Source organism: Mytilus galloprovincialis, chromosome 12 (assembly GCF_965363235.1).
Source record: "Mytilus galloprovincialis chromosome 12, xbMytGall1.hap1.1, whole genome shotgun sequence".
NCBI lineage: Eukaryota > Metazoa > Mollusca > Bivalvia > Mytilida > Mytilidae > Mytilus > Mytilus galloprovincialis.
Genome location: NC_134849.1, coordinates 31,505,275 through 31,532,000, shown reverse-complemented (window position 1 = coordinate 31,532,000; position 26,726 = coordinate 31,505,275). Strand labels below are relative to the sequence as shown.

Below are 26,726 nucleotides of genomic sequence, written 5' to 3'. Positions count from 1 at the left end.
GCATTTATAATATAGCATTATTAAATGGTTATCACATTGGACAATGTACCTCAATTCTAGCCTATTTGAGTACATGTTTGTCCAACATTCTTCAACTAAACTAACTGTTACATCTTTTTATATAAATTACACTAATGCTAAAAAATCTATTTTTTACTATTTGGTAGTTGACATACTTATATTAAATCTACTGTAAGCAGCTTTATTTTTGTTTAGACTGATTCAAATTCAATTGCTGAATGGAAGACAAGAAAAAAGTAAAACCCTTCATATCTTTTCAATAAATAATAATTTTCATTGAAAGACCTAGTTCCTTGAAGTAGTTAACGTTGAAAAACTTAATACTACGACTTTTTCATACTGTACAACACTCCATTACCTTTATCGATACCTTTATTACGGTAGATAAAATAGAATCCAAGATCTGATTGCTATCAAAACAATTGTTTGCTAAAGTGTACAGAATTTTTTTTTCTATGTTTCAAATCCCTATTTCAATACACTGGAATTTGCAATTGTTAAAACAGATTTTGATCGGTTTTTATTATATATTGAGTACCAACAGCCAGTTGTAGAGAGTAAAATGTAAATTCAGAAATCATTGTGATGTTTTTATTATTACGAAAAATGAGAAAGTGTTATCATGGTTATATTCGGAATAATTTAAACTTGCATTTTGAAATTTGTTATATGAATTCAGTAGAATTTTTCTCAATACATTGTATTGCAAAAATTAGAATTGCATTTTGGTCTAAAATGACTTAATCGCAATAACAAATGCATACAATAATTTCTAAATTTACAGTAAATATCTCTTCATAAAAAAACAAGCACATTTAACATCTACAATATAAAAGCGGTCTTCTATAATATCCTCCTTGACAATTTTATAATATATACTGCATAGAATTATTAAAAGCAATTGTCCTTGTAAGACACGTTTGTTCTTGATGTACCCATACCAGTGCCTTCCTCTAAGCCAGACAAATTACAGCTATTATATAAAGCACTTGAACATGGATTAGCACTTCAGATCTATTCTGTATTTACAGTTGCTACGAACTTCTTTACTCAAGCACTAGCGAGTCTTCTTATATAGTTTACTGCAAGCTTTTAAAGGAAGCTATTTGTTTTTAGCAGCCATTTTATGAGTTTTCCACAACGAATTATGAATTACAACAGCATCAATTGAGACAGATAAATGTTTTGTGCTTACAACTTGTGTAAATTTCTTTCCACCACTATTATATCTGAAGAAAAAAAATCAAAGAATAAAAATAAATAAATGAATATCTATTTGACAAAGGATATTTAGCACACAAATCAATCTATTTGAACTTTACACATCTCCAATGATAAATGAAACAGGAAGTTGTTGAGAGATGATGGTTAAAAGGCCATGCAGTGATCTTTAGTTGTTGACAACTTTAATTGTTAGTCCTTTGGTGGATAGTAATCTTATAGGTAATGATACCACACTTCCTTAAATTTTGCCATGACGCAAGGTATACATGGGATTTTGAGATTTTGTTTATTTTTTAAGGTGGAACCTAACACTACAGGGAGATAACTCTGTAAATTCAGCTAAACGTTTTAATTACATTGTGTTGTTAAAGGAATATTAAGCTTCTCAATGATCAAAATTAGTGTTTGTCCAACTGCTATATAACCAGTGTAATTTTTCTGATAAAATGGTTGGTTCAATTTTTTGGAAATTTCTATATTTTTGTCATAGGGTCAAAGTAAATCATTTGTCAAAATTTTATGAAAATTAAACGAGCCATAAAAATTTCAGTGAATGTGTTGGGTACCACCTTAAAGACTCGAGTCCTGCTACTCTTAAGACACAAGTGTCAAAATATATATCAATCCTGCTTGTTTGGTTAATGGTCTTCTTTTTTGTGTTCTATCTGTTCTGTGTTTTCTGATGCAATATTGTATATATATATATTTATGTATTAATACTTACTTATAAAACTTTTCAATCATGGAATTTGTTATCCTATTTGGCCCTACTCCATGTAACTTGATCATGAAATCTGTATCTGTATAGTACATGTATAGACTTCTATACTGACAACTATGATCTCTGAATAGAATCATAAAATGGTGAGCTTCAGAGCCTTCTAAAACCTGAAACATATAATCACAACTTTTAAAGCAATTGCAAGTCTAGTAATACTAGCATCATGTGATCAATATTTTGTAATATTACAACAACTAAATACTAATAGTATCTATACAGAGTCTTCCGAAATGAGATTTTTTGCTATCAGAATTCGAATTGATGTTGGAATAAGTGGATGTTTGGTGTCACTTTTATACCAAGTCTTAGTGTGTCATATCCATTTATCACATGTTTCATAGCGCCAGAATGTTCATACTGACAATTGATCCTTAAGGTAGATCATAGGTAACTATATATTTCTTGAGATAGAATTTTTTAACTCTTTGCCAAAATGAAGATTTTACAGAAAGCTTTTTTTTTCAAAAATGTAATAAAAAGTATGGGTCATCATATTTTCCAAGCTATGAGTCGTTGAAAATTGCCTAAATCTGTGACTTACCTCTAAAACTGTGTTTTTCATGGTCGTGTTTACACTTCCAGCCAGACAGCAGTGACTTATAGCATTATTTATAATACTTTTATTGGATTTGGTACTAGGTTTAACATACAACTTTGGACCTACAAAAGAAAAACTATGTATCAAACATTTACAGACGGTCACAATGGCATCATACACTTGTAATAACTGTAAAGTGAGAGTACCCAAACAGCACCTTTTTCACAGTTTTTTCACCTACTTTTTTTTTATGATCCGGACAAAAGTTTCCATTCTGTGTTTATTTTGTAGACCTATCCTTGTTTACTATACAGATTCGTGTTGCTTAGTCTTTAGTTTCTATGTTGCGTCTTGTGTACTATTATTTGTCTGTTTGTCTTTTTTAGCCATGGCGTTGACAGTTTATTTTCAATCTATGAGTTTGACTGTTCCTCTGGTATCTTTCGTCCCTCTTTGGAACCAATATAATTTTGAATCTATGTTGAATCCTAGAAAAGTGGACTTGAAGCTACGTATAACTTCAAACAATCCATGATTCTATAATGAGGAGTAGCAAATTGCATCCATGATTCAATTCACATCCTTAAAATTGAATAACAGATGTTTTGTTCATATCTATAAATATTTAGAACACCTTGACATAAGTCCATACTAATTATTATTTTTTAACGAAAGGGATACTTGTAACAGACTTTATTTGTTCATTTTTTAAAAAGATGACTTTTTTTTAACATCGCATGACAGCATTTTCACGGATTTTCCTTTTTTAGTGAACAGTTTATCCATTGATATATATACTGAGAATGTTTTGTGCTTATTTAACCATGTTTACCTATACTATGCTGAAAGTTGTGTATAGTGTCCAATCATTAAATTACAAATAGCTTCGTCTCACAGAAAACTTTGTAAGATTTCAGCAGCTATTTTTGTTGATAAGGTGCAATTTGGATACTAGACCTTGCCTTCGAATTGACTTTAAAAGAATTGTGTATTTCTTACAGAGTACCAAAGTAGTTATTCGTTGAAAATTATAAAGTCAAAAGTAACAACATCATAACATAATACAACTGCAAATAAATTTGCGATGGTATAAATAGTGGGAAATTTGAATTTGTATACTGTGGATTCATTTATTTCCTTGGGAACCAATTTTCGTGGTATGAGGAAAAATCATATTTTTGTTGATATTTGATTTCGAGGTTTTTCCAAAGTCTGAATAGAAGCCAATAGAAATTTAGTTTTTCGTTGAACATTTGAATTCTTGGGTCACATGTTAACAGGAAATCCACAAAAATTGGTATCCATCGAATATTTATGAATCCACAGTATCATGAATGAAATGAACATGATTACCTGAATAATCTGATCCGGACATAGAACCAGCCTCACTACTTCCTGAAGCAGACATTTTACCTCTACCCTGTAAATCTGAAATGACAGTCATATTCTTAACTAAAAATGGTTCTATTTATGAGAAATATTAAGAATAAATGGTGAATGGTGAAGGTGTCCATGGGACACAGATGATGCCCCCTCTTGCATATCATATAGAGGAACATAACTGATTCAAATTTGTATTTTAGATAACTATAGAAAATTTAGCAAAATTCAAACTTAAATCAGTATTTTGTAGTAATAAGCATTGTGTTTAAGTTTTATTGCATTGGGTTGAGGCAATCTAAAGTAGAGAACGTGAAGGAGTATAATTCTAGAACGGTTAAAGTGACACAATAGCAATACAATATTAAGAGGGTGGTAAAGGGAAATTTTCGTGCAACATGTTTTGCCCTATTTATTTCACTTGCAGCCGTGTAAAAGGTTCGTTATTCATTGTGTTTTGTAAAATCGGCTAAAAGATCAATGTGCAAGAATTTTTTAATTGTTCGTTCATCTTGAAATGGCAATTTTATCTCGCGTTCTTCCATGCAGATTCCCGCACTTTTGGGCCCCTCTATTAAACATGAAGAAATCCAGTAAATTATTGTTCCTAAATTGATTTTTTATTTTTGGTGTTTAAGCGCCACTTTTTAGCACTGCATTTGAGCTATTTCGTTGTGGCCAGTTTTAATTAGTGGAGGAATTGCCTTGAGAAAACCATGAACCTTCAATAGGAAAACTGACAATCCTAGTCAGTTAAGATTGGAGTCGAGTGCCCCTGCAGGAGTGGGTCTCAAACTCACAACCTCAGTGTTGACTGGCTGATGATTAAATTATTAACTACTTAGACCCCTCGGCCCTATGTTCATACAAAGACCAAAGAATACCTGGAGAGGGTGGTCTCTTTCTATGTGTCATACCTCCAAAGGCTAATGACTTCCCTTCTGCTGAAGTTGTTAGCTGATTACAGGAAACTAAAAGGTAAAAAATACAATATTACAGAGTTGATAGCATCAGTACTTCAAATTTCTGTTTAAAAAAAGAGCTATAAATATGTGTTAATAAATTAAATCAAATGTTTCCAAATAACAAATACAAAATGTAAAGTATTGCAAGTAACTGCCAAGCAATCAGGCAAATAAACAGAAAATATAGTTTTTAGTCAGTGACCTTATTTTTTTTATATTTGACCTTGATTTTCTTACCATGACTGAACTGACGAACTGTTATCCAGCAGGAACAGTACTTAATGAACCTAATGACAATCATACAATATTTTTCAAGTCAAAAAGCTCATAACAGAAAATACGGCAAATAATAAGTCTACATGCTTTGATTAATAGCCCATAATTAGTTACAGAATTTTTCCTCATGCAAAATTTCATCTAACATCAAACAAGACGTTTAATTTGAACTGTGACATTCATCAATAAAAATACATTATAGCTATTATCAGTGCTTTGAAATGTTTTTAAACAAGGTGTTTTTGGGGTTATGTTTATCATTGTGTTGCACTCTCAATATCTTACACTCAACATGTTGGATAGAAATTCATCTTATGCAAGTGCACATATAATACATATACATGCATATGATTTTGATTGATTTTGAAACAATTCATTACAAAAAAGGATATTTTTTTGGTCTGTTTTGAAAGGTTGCATATCAACTTAATTTCATAATTAATTAATAGATTTAAGCATACTGTAAACTCAGAAATTATTGCGATGTATTATTATTGCTTAAAAGCGACAGGGTTATAATTGCAATACCTAACATCCTATCTATATAGCAATTAAAAAAAAAGTTTGAACAAACCTGCTTTTCTCATTTTTCCATGATGAAATGTGTTACTGCGAGGAGGATACCGCCTTCCAGCTAAAAATAAATCATGCCAACTAAACAAAATGCAAACAAAGCTAAAAGCAAACAAATAATAATAAAAAAAAAGCAATAAACTAAAAAATAAAAGCAGAACTGGAAAGCTTAGGTGATGTAAATGACTCTGGTAATCTTATGCAGTTACATAGGCAGATGCAGTTAAAGGAGAGGTTGGAGCTATCAAATATTTTTAATACAATTAAGTACAAATAATTGGCTGATAGGAGCTCAATTAACATCAGCTTTCATCATCACCTATGACAGGGTTTCAATTAACATTAGCTTTCATCATACCAAATTGACTGGGTCTCAATTTACAATAGCTTCCGTCATATCAAATGGACAGGGCTTCAATAAACATTAGCTTTCATCACACCAAATTGACTGGGCCTCAATTAACATTAGCTTTTATCCTACCAAATTGGCTGGGCCTCAATTAACATTAGCTTTCAATGTACCAAATTGTCAGTCTCAAATAATATCAGCTTTCATCATATATAATTGGCAGGGCCTCAATTAACATAAGCTTTCAGCATATCAAATTGACAGGGTTTCAATTAACATTAGTTTTCATCATACCAAATTGACTGGGCCTCAATTAACATTAGCTTTCATCATAACAATTGACAGAGCCTTAATTAACATTAGCTTTCATCATACCAAATTGACTGGGCCTCAATTAACATCATCTTTAATTATACCAAATTGACAGGGTCTCAATTAACATAAGCTTTCATCTTACCAAATTGACAAGGCCTCAATTAACATAAGATTTCATCATACCAAGTTGACAGGGCCTCAATTAACATTAGCTTTCATCATACCAAATTGACTGGGCCTCATTTAACATTAGTTTTCATCACACCAAATTGACAGGGCATCAATTAACATTAGCTTTCATCATACCAAATTAACAGGGCCACAATTAACATTAGCTTCATCATACCAAATGTACAGGGCCTCAATTAAAATTAGCTTCATCATACCAAATTGACAGGGCCTCTATCAAAATTAGCTTTCATCACACCAAATTGACTGGGCCTCAATTAACATTAGCTTTCATTAAATACCATATTGACAGGGCCTGAATTAAAATTAGCTTGCTTCATACCAAATTGACAGGGTCTCAATTAACATTAGCTTTCATCATATCAAATTGACTGGGCCTCTATCAAAATTAGCTTTCATCACACCAAATTGACTGGGCCTCAATTAACATTAGCTTTCATCATACCAAATTGACAGGGCCTCTATCAAAATAAAATTAGCTTTCATCATACCAAATTGACAGGGCCTCTATCAAAATAAAATTAGCTTTCATCATACCAACAGGACCAAATTGACTAACATGAAAAAGGACGTCAAAGCTGTATTTGTGATTTAAGCTATAGTATTACCTGTCAAAATCAATACAAAGCAATGTCTATGATACTTAGCGCTTCTATCAGGTCTATTAAAATGGGTGTTGAAGATAAAGAAGAAAAAAACGGACAACCAACCATAATTTGAGTAATTTTCTTTACATTAAATGGGACAGAAAATCGTAAATGACCCGTGATAAAAAATATTACTTCCCTTGTTACCCAGCCACATTCAATTTAATCAAACAGCCCTCAGGTAATTACTTTTTCATCTTTTCAAAATCTTCCGTCTTAAAAGAACAAATTTTACAGTACCTGTCTGACCAAAGACTATCTTCATTGAAAACAGTTCAGTAACAGTCAGCAACTGATCATGTTTAAATACTGTGATTTCATAACCATGATAACTATGGGAATCTAATTTTCATAGATTTTAAGAAGAAAAAAAACAAAAGAATTTAATTATCACATGAAATATAATTTCCAATTGGATCTATATAAAACTAGTGAAAATCATGAAAACATCTGAAAAAAAATCTATGTTTCATGAGCCCATGTAAATTGGTTCCCATGAAGAAATAAAACCATCCACAATATGTCAATTTTACATTAGTATCAAACCTGTATTACCCGTTAAGTCTTCTTGAGAAGTGTGTAGGGGTTCTTTATGGGCAGGTTTATTTGGTTTGACGAACATGGACTGAGGTCGCGATTTTTGCCTAAATGATCGCTCTCGTTTGACGACAGGACGAGTCTCTTCATCTTCTTTATGTTTTTTCTCCTGGTACTGTCTGAAAATCTCTTCCCTTCGTAACTTTTCTTCTAATTTTCTTTGGTCTGATTGCTCCTGTTTTACCCTAGAGAGATAAGAATAAGAATATTTATTGTTCCAATTTTGTTGGTATGACCAACATGACATTTTAACATACAAACAAAACACTATGATTTGTTAAAAAAAAAAAGTTTAATCTCACATATTGAGTTTTCAGATCATTTTACAGCTCTTTTCATAATGCTAGCAAGTTAACAGTTTGTTTGGCTTGCTTAATTTGTTTGTATAACAACTGAAGAAGGCCAATGGCCAAAACGTCTTGAACAATTGGTTTATTTATACAATTATAAAAGATATGTTCCCTATTGGAATTTTGAAAACAAGGATAATTTGTTTGTATCAATGTTTGCTCAAGTATTGTTAAGATTGACAGTTTAATTTGATTGGACATTATAAAAAAATTACCTGTACACAGATTAACCTTGCCTACTTATATTGTTAGCAGATGTCTATCTTATTTACAATGCTTGAGTAAAAATTTATACAAACAAAGCAAGCAAGTCGACCAAACATTTGTCTTACTAGCGTTATGAAAAGAGCTGGAAAATGCCTGAGAGCTCATTATATATATAATTATGCAAAAATTCATGAGTATACTTGTAAGACTCAGATCAACGTCCGGTCTCTAATCAACGTCCGTTCCTCAAATCGACGTCACAATAAAATAACATTCCAAATCGACGGCCAATTTTATGCTTCTCTAATCGACGGCCAATTTTAGGCTTCTGTAATCGACGTCCAATTTTTAGCTTCTCTATATATGTTTCACTCCAGGTGTAAACAGAGTTCAAAATATGATACTCACAAAACAATTGGCTCTACTTCTTTATTTTGTGTATTGTTGAAGACTGGCCAATGCCCTCTTTATGTCGTTTGGTTTCTTTTCATTCACTTATTTACACATACACGCATGTCAATTATTGATATGAATAGGAATGACATACTACAATGTAGATTAATTTGACTAACTTTTATCAAGATAAATATTAACATATATGTTACCTATTTCGGGTTGAAAAAATCTTTATGGAATAGAGTATCAAAATATTGGATGTCAATTTGTAAATGATTTGGATGTCGATTTGAGGTACGGACGTCGATCTGGGTCTAACACACTTATGCCCTACCTCTCCTGATCTTTCCTTCTAGACATCTCAATTTCCTTGTACTGACGCTTTTTCTCCTGTTCTTCCTTCCTTTTCTGTTGAAGCTGAATAAGTTTTTCTTTCTTTTTCTGAATCTCTTCAGCTTCATCCTTAATTAAAAAAGTATATGAAAAATTGCATCCAAAGAAAAAATATGAGAACTGAATTTGTGATTTCAAGATATTTAGTTTCTTAAATGTCATTAATGCTCTTTTCATGCTGGACCTGATGTTCAATAGTTGTTGATGTGGTTCATAAGTGTTTCTTGTTTCTCATTTTTTATATAGATTAGACTTGTGACTTTCCTGTTTGTATGGTTTTACACCAGTCATTTTTTGCGGCCCGTTATAGCTTACTGTTTGGTGTGATGCATAGATGATAAATTGCTTCATTGCGGTAATAATGAGGAAATGAAAAAAAATCTGGAAATAAAGAAAAAGCGTACAGTAAAAATGTTGATTTTTTCATATACTTATATAAATGAATTTGTAGGATACTTATACAAGTGAATTTTATTTACTTATATTATAATAAATGCATATCACCTCATGTCAAGAACAGTATATATATCACATGAACTAGAATAAAATGCATGCAACATCTTTTTAAAGACATGTGTTTCATATATGGAACAAACAGGCACATTGAAGGCACATTGAAGGCCATACATTGACCTATAACGGTTTACTTTTATAAATTGTTATTTAGATGGAGAGTTGTCTTATTTGCACTCACACCACATCTTCTTATATCTACATATATATTATTTCCAAAAATTAATTTTATAATGTAGAATTAAAAAATATTTTCAGTGAGTTAACTAAAGACCTCATTCAATACGTGTCCAATAACAGACAAATGTAATGCAACATAGCCTTAATTCCATCACACATTGCTGTCAATACAATGGGACACTACAGAACTGTCATACAAGTGAGAGGTTTAGTTACTTTAAAACAAGGTTGAATCCAAAATTTTCAACATAAGGAATACCCATATCAAGTAAAAATACAGCTGTTGTTTTCCATTCCTTTGATGTGTTAGAGCTTTTGATTTTGCCACTTGATAAGGGACTTTCTGTTTCAAATTCCCTCGGAGTTCAGTGTTTTTGTTATTTTACTTTTTTCTAAACTGATTGACAATGAAATTGACATATGTCCTCCAATCAACTTACCTGGTTTATGGATGTTTCATCTTCACCAATCACAAAGCCTATACCAGAAATATTTTGTCCTGAAGCATTCTGGGATGCATCACTTCCTTGAGAGACATCCTGTGTATGACTAGTACTATCCAATTCAGACCGGTTTTGGTTGGAATTCACTTGTTCTTGTACTGCAGAAACTGAATCAGCTTTTAGTCTATTTTTACCCAATATTGGTTTGGCTTTTGGAGTACTTTCATTGAATGATACAAAGAATTCATTTTTACTTGTTAAATCATTTTCTCCTGTATGATTTGAAGAGACACCACTTAAGTCATTACTTATCACAGATTCTAAATGACCTTGAGCATTAGTCCGAGACGTGTCTGACAATGAGGACACTTGAGTCAGCGATGTATCAGTCGTTGCCCGACTAGGAGTCTGTGAAAAATTCTGATACTGTCCAGACACAGGCGTTTGAGAATGGTATGAATTTGGTACTGAATAATTATTGGAATGTATATTTGTAACGGTTGAAGTCACTGGTTGGTAATTTGTCATTGGTTGTGCTGGTGGTGGATGATACATCTGAGCACCAACATGACTAGAAGGAACAGCACTGTGCTGCAGTCCAGGAGTAGGAATACCTGGTCCCATTGGACTGAATGCTGGAACCATACCATGAGTATGAGGGGAAGACGTCATAGGCCCAGCCCCATGTTGTGGGGGCACTGGGTATGGTGGTGAATGACCAAATGCCTGTGGCTGAGCTGGAGGGTATGGACAAGAAGGAGAAAATACTTGCTGGTATCCATTATAGGGTGGAACATACTGGTTGTGACCAGTACTTGTAGCTGGATGATATTGGTTTAGACCAGCACCTGTGGCTGGCATATACTGGTTTTGACTCGGTACAACTGGACCCACTGGGACCTGTTGAGGTTGCATGCTTTGAGGATTGTAAGAAATTTCAGGACCTCTTGTCATGTGATGCTGTGTTGTCATGGGAACACTAGTATTAGGCAACCTTTGCTGGACATTCCTCTGTTGTTGTGGAGGAAGTCCTCTTGACTGTTTTATTTGTTCCTGTTGCAAAGACAATCGATTTATTTCAATTTGCAGATCTGACAGGTTCCTATTAAATTTATCTAAAGAAGTATTATAATCAGCTGTAGGTTTTGGTAAATGTTTTTCTGCAAGCCGACTATCAAATGGCGGTGGACTGTCAGGCGTCTCTGGTTTCTCAGCATAAGCCTGTGTCACAACTTCACCATCATCTTTAAACCACTTCTTGCGTACATTTTCAATAGTTTGCTGTATACCTTCACGTGAGAATGGTCGTTGTGACATACCATTAGCACTGTCATATTCATCTGATCCTGCTCTTGCAGGTGAAGGGGAATGTTCCTTTTGAGTATATTGAGGTTTTCGTTCCGTAGAAATATCTTGTCTTTGTGCGCCTGCCAAATCTTCAAATGATCCACTAGAAGAGCTTCTTGCCTCCTCTTCCAGAATACCATTTTCTGTATCACCAGGTTTCTTAAGGACATGAAGGAAAGCAGTTTTTCCAAGCTTTTGTCTAAGCCTTTGTTGCTGAACTTCATTTCTTTGTTTTTTCTTCTCGATAAGTTTCCTTTTTTCTTCTAATTTCATTTTAATTTGCAAGAGTTCTGAGGGAACTGGGGGTTCTGCTGAACCTTGTGCTGATTCCCCAGACGGACTGGCATTCTGTAAAGTTTGTTGCCATGTAGTGTGATTATTTGACGGGGCAAATGATGTCTTTTTTTCAGATCTTGCCCCATTACTGCTATTGTTAAAAGATGACTTTTTATTTTCTCCACTCTTTGGTTCCTGTCCATGCTGCATGAAAACAAGTCCAGAATTATCAACTTTTCCAAGACCTTGCTTAAGACGACGGATTTCAGCAAAATTTGTTGTCATGATTTTTTTCTCTGTATTAGGTTTAATATCATCACCAGTCTTAATAATCAGCATTTCTGGTTTTTTAAAAGAGATATCAGTCGGAGTTTTAACATCCTCAGATTCTTTAATTTTATGATCTTTGTGTATTTTATGAGATTCATGGTCGGAAAAGTCACCTGAGCTTCTACTACACACACTTCCTTCTCTCGACACTGACGTTTTTCCATCTGAATGAACAAAAGAGGATCTATCGGAACTACCTGTCACAATAGGGATGCCTGCAGCCCGTGCCGTTTCAGGAGTATATACCTGACTCTGAATGGTGTAACTTAACTTGACAGAATCAGAACTTTTATCAACTGCTCGTTCAGAAACATTTCCAGGAATGCTAAACGCGGAAAATATTGGCCTATCCAATGATTTCTGTTGTGATGTCTCTGAATCAGATAACATATCATCAGGAAGAGGCGTCACTGAGTCAGTCACACTGCTGTCTTCACTTAAACTAAACGAACAAGCGCTATCGGTAGATTTTCCTTTTGACCTTGTAGGTGACCTTAAGTCTCTACTGATCAGTTCGGGTTCCTTCCTTGTAGGGGATTTTTTGTTGATTATATGACTACGTTCTTGATCTTTACTGTGATTATTTGTTTTCTCCTTTGCAGGTTTCAGTCGTGCTGTCAAAAGAGGTTCTACGCTATGAGAACCAGACTTTATATTTGAATTATTCATGCTAGTATCAGAATATAAACCATTCTGTGTGCGAACATCGTCAAATCCACTGTGATCAGTCATGCGAGAAACACCTGATGTTACACTTTGAACTTCCATGTAATCTGGATGATCCTGATTATGTAAATTAGAAGCAGTTGTCTCCCTTTGTTGATCAGATGGATGAGTTAATGTGGGAGGCGGTGTTGGGTTAGTGTCATCCCCTATGTCAATACTTCCAATCACATCATCAGAGAAGCTGTCCATCATTTCAGTATCAATGCTTACATTGGCTAACAGATTGGAGGAGGTTGATTTTGTTGCTTCATCATCATCATTATTACTGGACCTGCAGTATATATATAAATTGATTTAATACATTCTAATTATTGAATGTTTGTTCATATCATTATCATTACCCTTTTTTGCATAGTGTATTATGAAGCAAGTCTTTCAACTAGTTGTTGAAGAACAGGTCTGTGTTTCACAGGAATCTTACACCTAGCTTTTTTTACCTAGATTAATTTAATTCTTAAATTTGACAGCAATATGTACACCAAACTTCATAATAGATACTTGTTGTTTATGTTTTGACTACGTTTGATTTTTTTGGCTTTGTTTTTTTTTTACCTTTGAACTGCTCCCTATTGATGTATACCCTCACTTGCTTTCATACTTTTATACTTTTAAACTCTATATATGCTATTGAACATTATTAATTTAATTAAGGAACAAAATGTGATTATATTCCTAAGGAATAACCTTGCTATTTTAAAAGGGTGGTACTCTTTCACCCATAGATTTCAATCCCCATGCTTGATTGTTTAAGATTTAATGAGAAAAGTTTAATAATGCCTTCTCTCATATCAAAGCTGCGATACAAGTATTATGGAGTTACTGACCAGGGTGATATAGGAGTATGGAAGGATGATAATATCAGATTATTACATGGCATTTTTCATATCGCATGTATTATCAGCCCTAGGTTCAATATCAGCCCAAGAGCCGCATGGCTATTGACCAATTTAAAAAAGATCTGCACGAGACTAAAGTCTTCTATTCTAATCCAAACTTAATCCCTGCCTTAACTGGTATTTATAGTACCTATCTTGCCAGGCTAACATTGTTTCTTGTATAACATCTCTTTCTTTAGCTGAACTTAATGACAATGATCTTCTTCCACCTCTTACTGACTGGGTTACTGAAATAATATAAGCTGCATCAGATAGAAATTTACCTTAAGCATGTGCATGTATATGTTTTAAGACTTTCATTGACATTAAAACATTCAAATATGAATTATTAAATTTATTTAAATAAATAAATAATTAAATGATGCTATAACTTTTGCACCGAAAATTCTAAAACAATAAATATTCAATTAGGGTTGACTTCATTTGTAAAATTCCATGCACAAAGTTTGTTAAAGTTATTGATGTGTAATTTCTTTTAATTTTGAGATGGTTTCAATGTAAAGAGCAAAGAGCACAATAAAAATCCATATGAAAAAATAATAAGATAAGCCCATTTCTATAGTTCTCACACAATTTATCCTTTTCCTGACCTGTTGATTATTTTTATTTAATCAACGTGTGTGTTTTTTTTTATCTCAGTTCCTCTTCAGTCAAAATTCGATTATGACGTCAAATTTTTTTGCTTTCCTCTGAATTTCCTATTGTGACTTCATGAAAAATGACGACCATGTCTGATGATGTCATATATAAAGAACACATTTTTTGGCAGATAATTCTAAAGGAAGGATTATGATTGTCTGTATATCATCTAAAAATCACAAGAGAAACAGTTCCCACCACCAAATCTCCTGCAACAAGATATTTATCCACACTTAAATTTATATTAAACATTTAAAATGCTTTGTGAGCCATGCGTTTTTTAAATTTGAAAATTTAAATGTCTGATGTGGATAAATATCATATCTCACTCAACGCAGTGGTAGAATCTATATCTATCAATCAATCAATCAATCAATCAGTTTAGACTTTCAAGAAGATAAAAGCAAAAAAAATTGAGGCCTACAATTTTTACCTGGAGGATGTTCTCTTTCTTCCGATCGCATCTGACGCTTCGGTAGAAGTGGTTTATGTGGGTGCACATGGACAGCTCCACCTTGTGGCGAATGTAGACCTGAGTCATCCATAGAACACTTTTTGAAGCTCTGTTTGGTTACATTACTTATTGGTATGTTTAGAACCTTGTTGCTTGTTATATGTTTTGCTGTTGATGGTCTTGATGCTAAAATAATAGTGAAAAAAATACATTCCTTAATGATAATGTCAAATGATTTATACAAAATACCATGATCTGTATATCAAGAACCCTAGAATTAATGTTTTTTAATTATTAATGTAACTTTATTCCATCTCTGAATTTAATGCAAAATATTCTTTTACTCATCCCCCCAAAGTAGAATACTGATGCAGATTATTTTTTTGGTCAGATTTGTAATTGTTATGTTTTTGTCATTGTCTTCCATAGTATTTAACATGTTTGGACTGTTGTTTTTTTTTCTTTTGAATTGTTTCACATTTCATGTCAGGGCTTTTATAGGTTTTGCTCTTTATTGAAGGCTGCATAGTTAGTTGAAGTTGCTAATTAAAGCCACTCTTTTATTTCATATAACTCATTATTATTATTTAATGCTAGGAAGCAATTTTTGCTTTATTAACAGCTTCAAAAACAGTCATGGTCGCAATTGTAATAGCCTTTGGTTACCGAGGATTAAATAAGATAAGCATTGTGTATAAGTTTCAGAACATTTGTTGGAGGAAAAGTCAAGTTAGAGAGTGGAAATAACAAGTTTAGCATAATTTGTTCAATATTCATTAAGGGACATAACTCCAGAACAGTAAAAGTGATTCAACCGAAATTTTCAGTTGATCTGTGTCAGTGGTATTCAGCTTTGTGCATAAGTTTCATATCATTTGGTAAAAAAAAGTTAGAGAAAGGAAATCAATTTCAGGATGTACCTGAGGACATAACGACGAACAAAGGAAAACCTTAATACCACTACGAAAAATATCATAAATTTGTATCTCATACCCTCCTTTTTTCTCATGCTGTTAGACATGGTTTGTTAGACGTCACATGTGTTCTTGACCCAGAGATCAGATGATTCCTTTGTCTCTTACATATCGTTAAATTTTCAAATACTTATTTTTTTTATCAATACAAACCTGAATCCTCTCTTGATGGGGACCTCACACAGGGAGCTGGATTTATCTCAAACCAGTGGAATAGATCAGCAACCAATGCATACAGATTCTGCTTCAAGTTATTGTGTGTATATAGGAAATCTTCATAAGACAGGTGGAAACAATTGCTGGGTAAATGTTCACCACAGAACTTCTTCACTAGACTTAGGTTATAAAGTGAGTCTGCTATACCAAGATTGGACTTCAAACAAATATCTGTCAATGAATCAATTCAGCCATTAAAATCTTAGTCCATTTGGTGTGTACTTCAGTCTTTAATTTATTATTTATTCATTCAATCTGGTAGGCAGTTGACATGCTTGAAATTAGTTCAACAAGGCCATATTTTTGTGTACATTGTATAACTGTCCCTATTCGGGAACCTTAATTCTATTAAAAAAAAGTTAATGGTTTACAATGTAGGGACTCATTTCATATCTAAGGAACAGTTAAATACAGTAAATATGCATTTTTTCTTCTTCTTAGAAACGGTGACTAAATGGATTTCAGGTATGGTAAATTTAGAAATTATTTTGTGCATTTCTTACGTGTATTATTGTGATTTTTGAAAAAAGAACAAAATGTGAGATTTATTAATGTGAAATCAAGATAATCTGCATACATAATATATGTATTGGATATTATTGAATGTGAGTTTTTATTATTGCAATTTTTCACCTAGTAGCAAAATTTCGCAATCTAATTTCTCTTGAGTTAACAATAAAATTGAGAATGGAAATGGGGAATGTGCCAAAGAGACAACAACCCGACCATTGAAAAAAAAAACAACAGCAGAAGGTCACCAACAGGTCTTCAATGTAGCGAGAAATTCCCGCACCCGGAGGCGTCCTTCAGCTGGCCCCTAAATAAATATATACTAGTTCAGTGATAATGAACGCCATACTAATTTCCAAATTGTACACAAGAAACTAAAATAAAATAATACAAGACTAACAAAGGCCAGAGGCTCCTGACTTGGGACAGGCGCAAAAATGCGGCGGGGTTAAACATGTTTGTGAGATCTCAACCCTCCCTCTATACCTCTAGCTGACTGGTCAGTCCGGTGTTCTCCATAGGCCCTTTTAGTGTCATGGTAATGTGATGCTATCTGAATTGATTTTCTTATAGATTGTGTTATGGATGTGATGCTATAATTCTAGAAACATGATGGTACTTCAAATTTCCTATTTTAGCCGGATGCTATATCTGAAATATCTGGGGAGAACACTGTGTAACACAATCGACTACTAAGACACAGTATATTTAAGTATTTTTTTATTTTCTTACCTGTCAGCTTGAGATGTTCAGGACAATAGAAATGTACCAGCACAGCCAGACAACAACCATCACCAATATCCTGCAGAAACTCCTCTATAAATGGCATGTCTAATGAGGAATCCCCTGATCTACTCACAATTCTCACCTAAAATATAAATTAATAGTAATAATTTTTAATGAAAAAATCTCTGAATTCATTATTTTGCGTTGGGATATCAATTTTCTAGATTTCATTAGTAGAGACAAACCACAAATTAAAATGTTGAAAGAATTTTCTATATAGGCATGCAAGGAAACTATTGCAAATCTGCACAATTAAGTGGGGGTCTCATTGGGGGGTTCCGATCCCGGATCCCGCTTAATGTTTTGTCAGATTCCTGTATCCCGCTTACACTATGTACGTAAGCAATTCTCATTTTTTTGTCATTTCCCGGGTCCCGCAAGACCTCATTTCCCGTTTTCACGACACAATAATTTGACTTTCACGTGTCACGCTTACAAAAAATCGACAATCCCGCGTCACGCTTAGACCCCAATGAGACCCACTTAAGTTTCCACAAAAGTACAATGGTTCTTCCATCCATAAAAAAATTGGTAAAATCTCTTGATCTATCCATTATCAACCTGAAATACAAATTAACTATATGAATCATGTCTAGATCTGTAGTTGGGACTCTTCTGATAAATATCATAATGACCAATATATTGTTAAATGATCATAATAGTACATCTACAGTGTTCACTTGTAAGTGAACTCTGAGGTTGTGTGCTGGAACCCACATACAACACTCCAGATTCTCCATCATTGAAGATGGCCCACTTATACTGCAAAGCTTGATGAAAGTAATGCTAAGGTGGTACCTAACACTACAGGGAGATAACTCTGTAAAATCAGCTAAACGTTTTAATTACGTTGTGTTGTTAAAGGGGCACTAGCTATCAAATTCATTGTAACCGATTTGACTCAAATTCTCATATTTGGTTTATAACAATGTAAAACATTTATCCAAACTATCAAAAGTCTAAAATAAACAGTTTACAGAGCATGGGGTAGATTATATATAGGTTCGTTTCGTGTGTATTTTAGTCCATCAGATGACCATATAAGCGATGTAAACAAAACAAAAAAGATACGAATAGATTAAACCAACACGTGCAATTGTATTTTTATAGGTCTGTTTGATTTTATTTTATAGATTAAAAATAGATGTTTCTCATTCTTTTTAACCATATAAGAATGATTTTATGTGCATCGAATTAGTAATCAAATGGTTTACCGTAGTTTCACTTTCATTGTTGACATTCTTTTTCTTTAAATAACCTGTACACGTACAATGCATGCGTTGTCAATCTCTAGCTAGGGGTTAACTTGAAGTTCACATGAATACCGGTTAGAATGATGATGACGTTTTCACTTGCAAGTGAATCAGTCAAAAATTATGTTTAATCGCTTATTTCAACAAAATTAAAGGAAATTGATTGCTAAAAGCAAATTATTATTTCATTATTCCAATTTGATTAATGATTGATCTAAAAAAAATCATACTTTATTTTTTTATATATATCGTAGCTAGTGCCCCTTTAAGGGAATATATTAAGCTTCTTAATGATCAAAATAAGTGTTTGTCAAACTACCATATAACCAGTGTAATTTTCCTGATAAAACGGTTGGTTCAATTTTTTTGAAATTTTTATATTTTTGTAAAAGGGTCACAGTAAATACTTTGTCAAAATTTTAAGAAAATTAAACGAGCCAAATTAATTTGAGTTAAAGTGTTGGGTACCACCTTAAACACCAACAAAAAAACAAAAAAAATCTGCAATTCCTAATTGAAATACAAAATACTTTATGATTACTCATGTCATGCAAGGTAAAGCAGAATTATGCAAGTTTATCAATACCTCTATGATATATACATCATCAAAAACTTTTCTTTATGTTAAATCTTTTTTTCTGAAGACATAGAAACTATCTATGAAAAAATAAACCTAAAAAAAAACCATTTTCATCTTCATGAACCCCAAAATATTAAATTCATTATCTAAATCTTTAAATTTCCAGAGTGCTTAACTCTCTTAGTAAACATGGTTACAGTGTACTTACATTTTCATCAGTTTAACATACCTTCATTTTGGACTGTCCTTCTAAAACCTGTGACCCCTTCTGCTCTTTACTTTGGACTGTACTACATACTTTATTGAACCAGAAGTCAACAGCATTTTCTGTGTCTGATGGTAATTCACTTGATGCATTGAAAACAGCAAAACGTCTGTCAATGAACAGAATATATTACAATTTCTACTATTACTTATTTCACAATTCAATTTTTTCATATACCTTTTGTCTTTCAATTAAAAAGTGTTTATATCTATTAGCTGTATTAAGTCACCAGCATGGATTTTTTTTTATTTAATGTTTTTGATCGGCAAACTCCGCTCCTGGAATCTGATCCAGTATTTTATTGTCTACATTTTCAATTTATGGCTGCCATTGTTGTCAATGTTGTTGTTTTCAGCCTGATATGTTTTCCACAGATTTACACATAAAATGTTGCCGTTTTTGTCATAAAGCTAGCGGTGTAATGAAAATGAATCGCTGCCATGAATAATAAAGATGAAAATAAATTTTTGCGATTGTTTGGGAAATCCAGACAAGGCAAGAACTACTGTATTTAAAAAGTTTATGCTTGGTGGTGTAAAATTTATCACCATAAATCCCTACAACCCCACCCTTGCCTTTTAAAATATTTATAAAGTTCCACTTACCTTACTGCCTGTACAACTCTTTCTACACTAACTGTTTCACTTATGTAAGCCATCATGAGACAATCGATCAGGGTTAGATGAGCATTCTGAAAGAAATAATACATCAAATTTAACATGCACAGAATCCCCATTAGCTCTTATCATGCTTATAATGTAGTAACTGTTTCACATATAGTCAATCATTGCCAGCGTCTGTTTTCTGATATTAGGCAAGATTGTTGTCCTTCTGACACATTCCTCATTTTAATTTTTAATTTTATTCTATATTATTTGGTCTCTGGTGGAGAGTTGTTTCATTGGCAATCATACCACAAATTCTAATATGACGCGCTTCTTTCACTTTATGAATAAACCAATGCTCTAAATCCAATCATTTGTTTTTTTTCCTATATATTGACTACTGCAGAATAATGAATTTATCAAATTGGCATGTATTTAATATATTTCAATAACTTAAAACATTACTAATTCAGTTATTATGACTGTAAAGTGTTGCATTCCAAAATTGACATATATGGATATAGGAAGATGTGGTGTGACCTAGATACGACAACTGTTCATGCTGGCTGTTCAAAAACTCCTCCCTCTGAAAAATCACAGTACCAGTCGTTTGCTTCTTTACAAACAAATAAGGGAGGTTTATGGAAGAGCCTACATAATCGCTTTACCCATATACACACCAGACATAGAAATTACCTTAATTGTCCTAATCAGAATCAAAATAATTGATGCAAGTTAGACTTTATTGTAGTTTTAACATGGGTAGGCATTATATTCGTGTTATTTAAGACCTCACTATCGCTTAGGCAAAAATAATCACAAATATAATGCATACCCATGTTAAAACTACAATAATGTATAGCTTGCATCAATCATTTCTTAATTCTAATTTTCATATTATATACATTGATGGGATTTGCCCCCTACAGTGAGTATAAAGATGTCATTAATAACCTGCTGAAATGGTGCATTTTTCATCAGGATGGTCTCTGTAACTTCTGTTTCATCTGGTTCCACAACATAAATACCCTTCCTTGACAGCACCTGAATGATACTCCAATGTCCTGTAATGGTCAAACATACACACATTTACAAACATACATTATTTAAATGAAGCTATATTGTGTAAAAAAACATGTTGATGTGGTTCATAAGTGTTTCTCGTTTCTCATATTTTATATAGATTAGGCTGTTGGTTTTCCTGTTTGAATGATTTTCCACTAGCTATTTTTGGGGCCCTTTATAGCTTGCTGTTTTGTGTTAGACAAGGCTCCGTGTTGAAGACCTTTGATCTATAATGGCTAAATTTTACAAATTGCGACTTGAATGGAATGAAATTACCCATGGTCCTACAGATTCTGAAAAGACCAATTATATATGATATTAAAAATGTACTGAAATCATGTAAATAATGTCAAGGACTAGTCTATACTTTAAAATTCTATTGGGTAAAAGATTATCATGTGACAGAATACAATTTAATCAATTTACATTTAAATGCAAAATTACACGTTACTCATGTTACTCTAAAAAGAATTTACAAGATGTGATGAATTTATTAACATTACTCACTATATCACATTAAACATTGTTAAAATGATATCACTGGCATACATGTACATGTATGTAAACATAATGACAAAGGCAAAATTTTCTTCATACATGTATTTTGAGCCAGACATTAATGAGTTGATACCTTGCCATTGCGAGTGCACGTTCCCAAACATATTCCTACATGCTTGACAGTACAGCTCACTTGTTACCATCAGATTAGCTAGTCTTGGTTTTACATGCAATTGTCCCTGAAAAAAAGTATACATTTAACACTTATTAATTATTTAATTTTGTTTGTAATTTATATGATATAGCCATATTGGTATCATCTGAATTTAAAATGTTCTATACACATGATACAGTACTCTGAGAAGAGATTTTCCCTAACATTTTGAAACAGTCATTACATGTGTGTTACTTTTGCTGTTCTAATTATAGTTGTTTAACTTTTTTAAATGTTATTTTTAAATGTATACGGTAATACCTAAAATACATTTTTTTTCTTCATTTAAATAATATACATTTTAAATCATACACATTGTACATGTTGTATATCAGCAGTCTCAACAGAAAATAATCACTTATAGAAGGTGATTATAAGTTTGTAGTTTTATCATGTTTCTGTTACAAATGCATATGTTTTTTTTTTAGATTTTCAATTATGGCATAAATAACCTAAAAATGAAACTAACATACTTTAGATCCAAGCAGAAGACTTGGCATTGTAAAATTTTATTCAATCACCACTTGGAATGTGCTTTTAACAAGCATGAGAAGTCTGATTACTTTTATCTTATATATAATTATCACCTTTTGGAATTTCCATTTTTTTCAAGTGATATTGAACTGTTGCTTGTAGGTTTTAAGAGTTTTATATATAGTAAATAATTATTTTATATTCTTGTCTTATGAGACAATTACATGTACAACCAATTGCAATATGCTTTAAAGAAAGTGATCAATTCATAATACATAAATAAGGCCGTTAGTTTTCTTGTTTGAATTGTTTTACTTTGTCATTTCGAGCGTTTTATAGCTGACTAGGCGGTACAGGCTTTGTTCATTGTTGAAGTTCATACAGTGACCTATAGTTGTTAATTTCTGTGTCATTTTGGTCTCTTGTGGAGAGTTGTCTCATTGGCAATCATACCACATCTTCTTTTTATGTTTACATGTATAAAGAGTGTGTGGTAACGGTTGGCAAAAATGGTTGGGGTGTCAGATCATGGTTTCTGTAGTTATATATATATTTCTTTTTTTTCTACAATTTTTTATATATCAAGAAGAACATTAATCATGTTAAGTTATAAGCTTAAACAATGACTGTTTTTTTTTATTGTTGTCAAGCTTCACAAAGATATATATATTGAAAGAAGCATAACCTTTTAGGAGCTCAGGCCAAATAAAATAGTATATGTGGTTCCAGTTACATCTAAAAAAAAAAGATAGGGTAGGCAGGTAGGGATTTTTTTTTTATTTTATGTTATTTTTTTACATTGAGTCTATGGGAGCAACATTCTGACTTTAACAGTGCTTCATGGAAAATGACAAAAAAATCTTTAGGGTAGGCTATTTTTACGACTAAAAAGTAGGGTAGGTAGAGTAACTGGAACCACACATGTATTTTTATGGCCTCATCAAGTAGCACCTGCCTCATATATCTACATGTAATCTTGTATGCATTAAACATCATAATAACAATGCTATTTCATTTCTTTTTAAATTGTATTTTCTAGTTAAATTTGACATAAATTGTAGCTGTTGCTTTACCTCTGATGTTTCGTAAAATGGAGGCTTGAATTCTGCAGGAACTTCACCTTTGTATGATTTTTCCAGGATCCAGGCAAGTGATGCTTGTAACTTTGCCTATAAAATTATACAATAATAATAAAGTGAGTTTCTCACAACGTTTTCATTGTGTTGTATTAATCATTATTGCATGTTTTAGTTAGTGTATTGCCATAATATTTTTTTTTCATTGTTCATGTTGTTTCAACATACATTTGACATAAAGCAAGATTCTGACAAACATGACAAAGTGAGATTCTGACATTTTTGTTTATGTTGAATTAATCTTAATCATATTTGGGTGAGTGTATTGTTATTACATTTTTTTTTCAAAACAATTATCTGTCATGTTATTTATCATGTTTATTTGAAATCTTCACTGTTTTACTCATACCAAGCTTAATGCATGCAGTATTGTTTTAAAAGATCAAGATAAATTCATAAAAATACTATTAATATAACTTATTGTATAAATTATACAAAAATGGTATGGAGTGAATATTTACCCATTTATATCAAAGTAAGTTTAAAACAACAATCATGATTCTCAAACACACAAAAATAATTAAACAATAACAATAAAGGCCGAATTTAGCTGTGAATACATTTGTAAATACCAATTAGCAGTAATCATATATAATTAACAATAAATAATTTTATTATCAAATCAATCATAGAACATTTCATAAAATAATTCCCAGATTTTTCAAAAAGTAAGGAGAGCTGTGGTGTAGTGGTTACTGGATAGCCCATTTGACTACTAACATGACAAACACAAAGGTTCCTAGTTCTATCCCCATTCTTGGGTGACCGTGAAAAAATTAGGGACTGAATTTTTCGGCTCTCCCTTGACACCATTTGCAAGTATGGTCTTGAGAAACGATTACAGTTTATTGGAAGGGGGCAATAAAAGGCTGACCTGTGTTCAGAGAGAGCCATATCTCTTGAACATAAGGCCACACCAATTTAATTTCTTGTTCTATGAATTATTGGACTCCAAAAATTGGGGCGAGCGATCGATTTGAAAATTTTAATAAAAAAATATTTAAAATTTGCAATTTTTTAAGGCGAGCTTGAAAAGTATTTAAAAGTAAAGGCGAGCGATTATAATTTTTTTTTGTAAACATAAAATAGTAGGTTTTGACAATATTAAAACTTGATTTATCACTTGTACTTTGACATTCCTTTAATTTAAAAAAGTAATTTTTCCCTGTTCACCAAGAAATAATTGAATTATTAAATCTGGTCTATGTATGTGTGACTGACAATGAGACAATTCTCCATCCAAGTCATAATCAGGTTGGGAAAAACCCCTTAATGTTATAAATACAAATGTATCCCTTTTATGAGGGTTCAATATAAGTTATAACATGTATAATATATTTTTTTTTGTAAAAAACACTTTTTAGTACAAAAAGGGCTCATATTTTACCAAAGAACTATATATCTATCTGGGATTAAATGGTAAAAACATGTCCAAGAATTTTGTAATATTCCTGGACTTTAACCATATTAACACATTCAATTCATTTAATATTCAAAATAACTGGACCCCTCTTTTAGAAAATTGTTTAAAATATGCTGTAATTCTCCTCTTTTTGAGTAAAAAATTATAGGTTTTCAAAGGTTTTGTATAGTAGCCAACCTGATAAAAACAAACAGATCAAAGTACAGCCTTTTACACAGGGCTTTGATCCAGATCAAACAGAAAGCTACATTGTACATGTATAAGGGACCCTAAAATTATTAGTGTACACAATTTGAACAGGAAAACCAATTATCTAATTAATATATCCAAACGGGAAAATACCAATGAACCACATCAACAAACGATAACTGCTAAACGACAGGTCCCTGAATCAATCAGGACAGGTGCAATAGATGCAGTGGCTATGGATAGTTTTGTTTCGCCAGCATAAAATATAATTGCAGATGAAGGCAAATCCTTCATATTCTAACAATGAACATTTTTTGATAGGGAATATAGGTAAGGGGAAAGACACCAATGTTTTGTTCTGTACAGGTATTTCCGCTGTTATATATTTATATCTGAGCACTCCCACTGGGGATAAATTGGTTTCATGCTGAAACAATTATTCTCACAGATATTTACACAGTCTGGTGGGGTGCTAATAGGTTTAAAATCGTTATATACAGGTTCGACTGTGATTTTCAAAACAAATGTTGATATCTTTTTATAATATTTACAAAAAAAAACAGGAAATGAACATGATTACATTTTCGGATGCGGGAAGCGGGATTGTAAAAAAAATCTGTTTTGAAAAAAATAGGTGCGGGCAGGTCTTTAAAGGAATTAAATTAGTGTGGCCTAATTATATATAGACACACTTGTAGATTTCGAAAAAGAGGACCTGTGCAGCAATACACCTTTCGCTATATGTCCTGTTTGAACTTTTGGCATCATACATTTTGTACAACAGTTACTTTCCCATTGGGGTGTCAGATATTTTCTATATAAATGTCTAATAAGACCTCAAAATTTTATGGGAACTTTTGTACATGTGATGTCCAGGAATGGTGGACACATTGGGATAATGTGTATATAAACCTCATCAATATTTTGAAATTTGGCCCTGTTGACCTGAGAATCTGCCCAGCTTAAACTACATGCATTGTGGTCATGCAACAATCACTTTTCAATTGTGGTGTCAGACATTTTGTATTACAACATCAATATTTTACACGAATATATGTGGTGTTTATTTTTGGCAGACAACAAGCAATAAGGTGCATTCAAGACTTGTGGAGTTGGTCTGCTCCGTCTTTAAATTTTAATATTATTTTATACATGTTATAAATAATAATAAGCTTTAAAGTTACAGTATGTACCTTCTGAGAATCATACTCGTCCATAGGAACTATCTCTATGACTTCGTCTGAATTGTCCATTGTGTTTGTTTCTGTTAAAGCTGTTTATAATTTCAAAAACATCATCTTTCCAAACAAATTACGAGGTAGACGAACTGAAGTCCAGTCACCATACCCTGAAGAAAAGACCAATTTAAAGTGAAAGTATATTTGTCATAGGGACCAGACTCGTTCAGGGTGTTAATGGGTAGAAGAAATTTTCGCTGTTATTGGAGAATTTACATCTTTTTCAGTGTCAAAATATATTTTGTCTGAAAATATTTTCTAAATGTATTTGCTTTTATGCGCATGCGCTATTTCT

The 26,726-nt window shown here is 32.5% G+C and overlaps 1 protein-coding gene across 5 annotated transcripts; it reads right to left on the bottom strand.

Moving 5' to 3' along the window:
• Window positions 1-759: 759 nt before the first annotated feature.
• On the bottom strand, window positions 760-26,726 carry LOC143055488 (calmodulin-regulated spectrin-associated protein 1-like). 5 transcript variants are annotated; one of them, XM_076228637.1, is made up of 19 exons: window positions 26,387-26,726; window positions 23,519-23,614; window positions 21,891-21,996; window positions 21,149-21,258; window positions 20,195-20,280; window positions 19,554-19,698; window positions 17,438-17,573; window positions 16,133-16,366; window positions 14,985-15,191; window positions 14,043-14,139; window positions 10,335-13,287; window positions 9,143-9,270; window positions 7,805-8,040; window positions 5,760-5,819; window positions 4,862-4,915; window positions 3,918-3,992; window positions 2,568-2,686; window positions 1,970-2,133; window positions 760-1,250 (listed from the first exon to the last, which is right to left on the bottom strand). In XM_076228637.1, the coding sequence occupies exons 1-19, from the start codon at window positions 26,444-26,446 to the stop codon at window positions 1,124-1,126; spliced, it is 5,193 nt and encodes a 1,730-aa protein (XP_076084752.1). In that variant the 5' UTR covers window positions 26,447-26,726; the 3' UTR covers window positions 760-1,123. The 5 variants fall into 5 exon arrangements, with proteins under 5 accessions (XP_076084752.1, XP_076084754.1, XP_076084750.1 ...); XM_076228635.1 differs by having other exon boundaries at window positions 761-1,250; window positions 4,829-4,915; window positions 26,387-26,725; XM_076228636.1 differs by having other exon boundaries at window positions 761-1,250; window positions 4,829-4,915; window positions 7,814-8,040; window positions 26,387-26,725.

What these genes read in the sequence shown, in the direction of transcription:
- LOC143055488 (XM_076228635.1), bottom strand. Translation starts at nt 26,446, where the DNA reads ATGGACAATTCAGACGAAGTCATAGAGATAGTTCCTATGGACGAGTAT. An exon ending in CCCATCAAGAGAGGATTCAG is followed by an intron (nt 15,192 to 16,132) that starts GTTTGTATTGAT and finishes CTATTATTTTAG; the next exon opens with CATCAAGACCATCAACAGCA. An exon ending in AGAAGGAAAGATCAGGAGAG is followed by an intron (nt 8,041 to 9,142) that starts GTAGGGCATAAG and finishes TTATCTCTCTAG; the next exon opens with GGTAAAACAGGAGCAATCAG.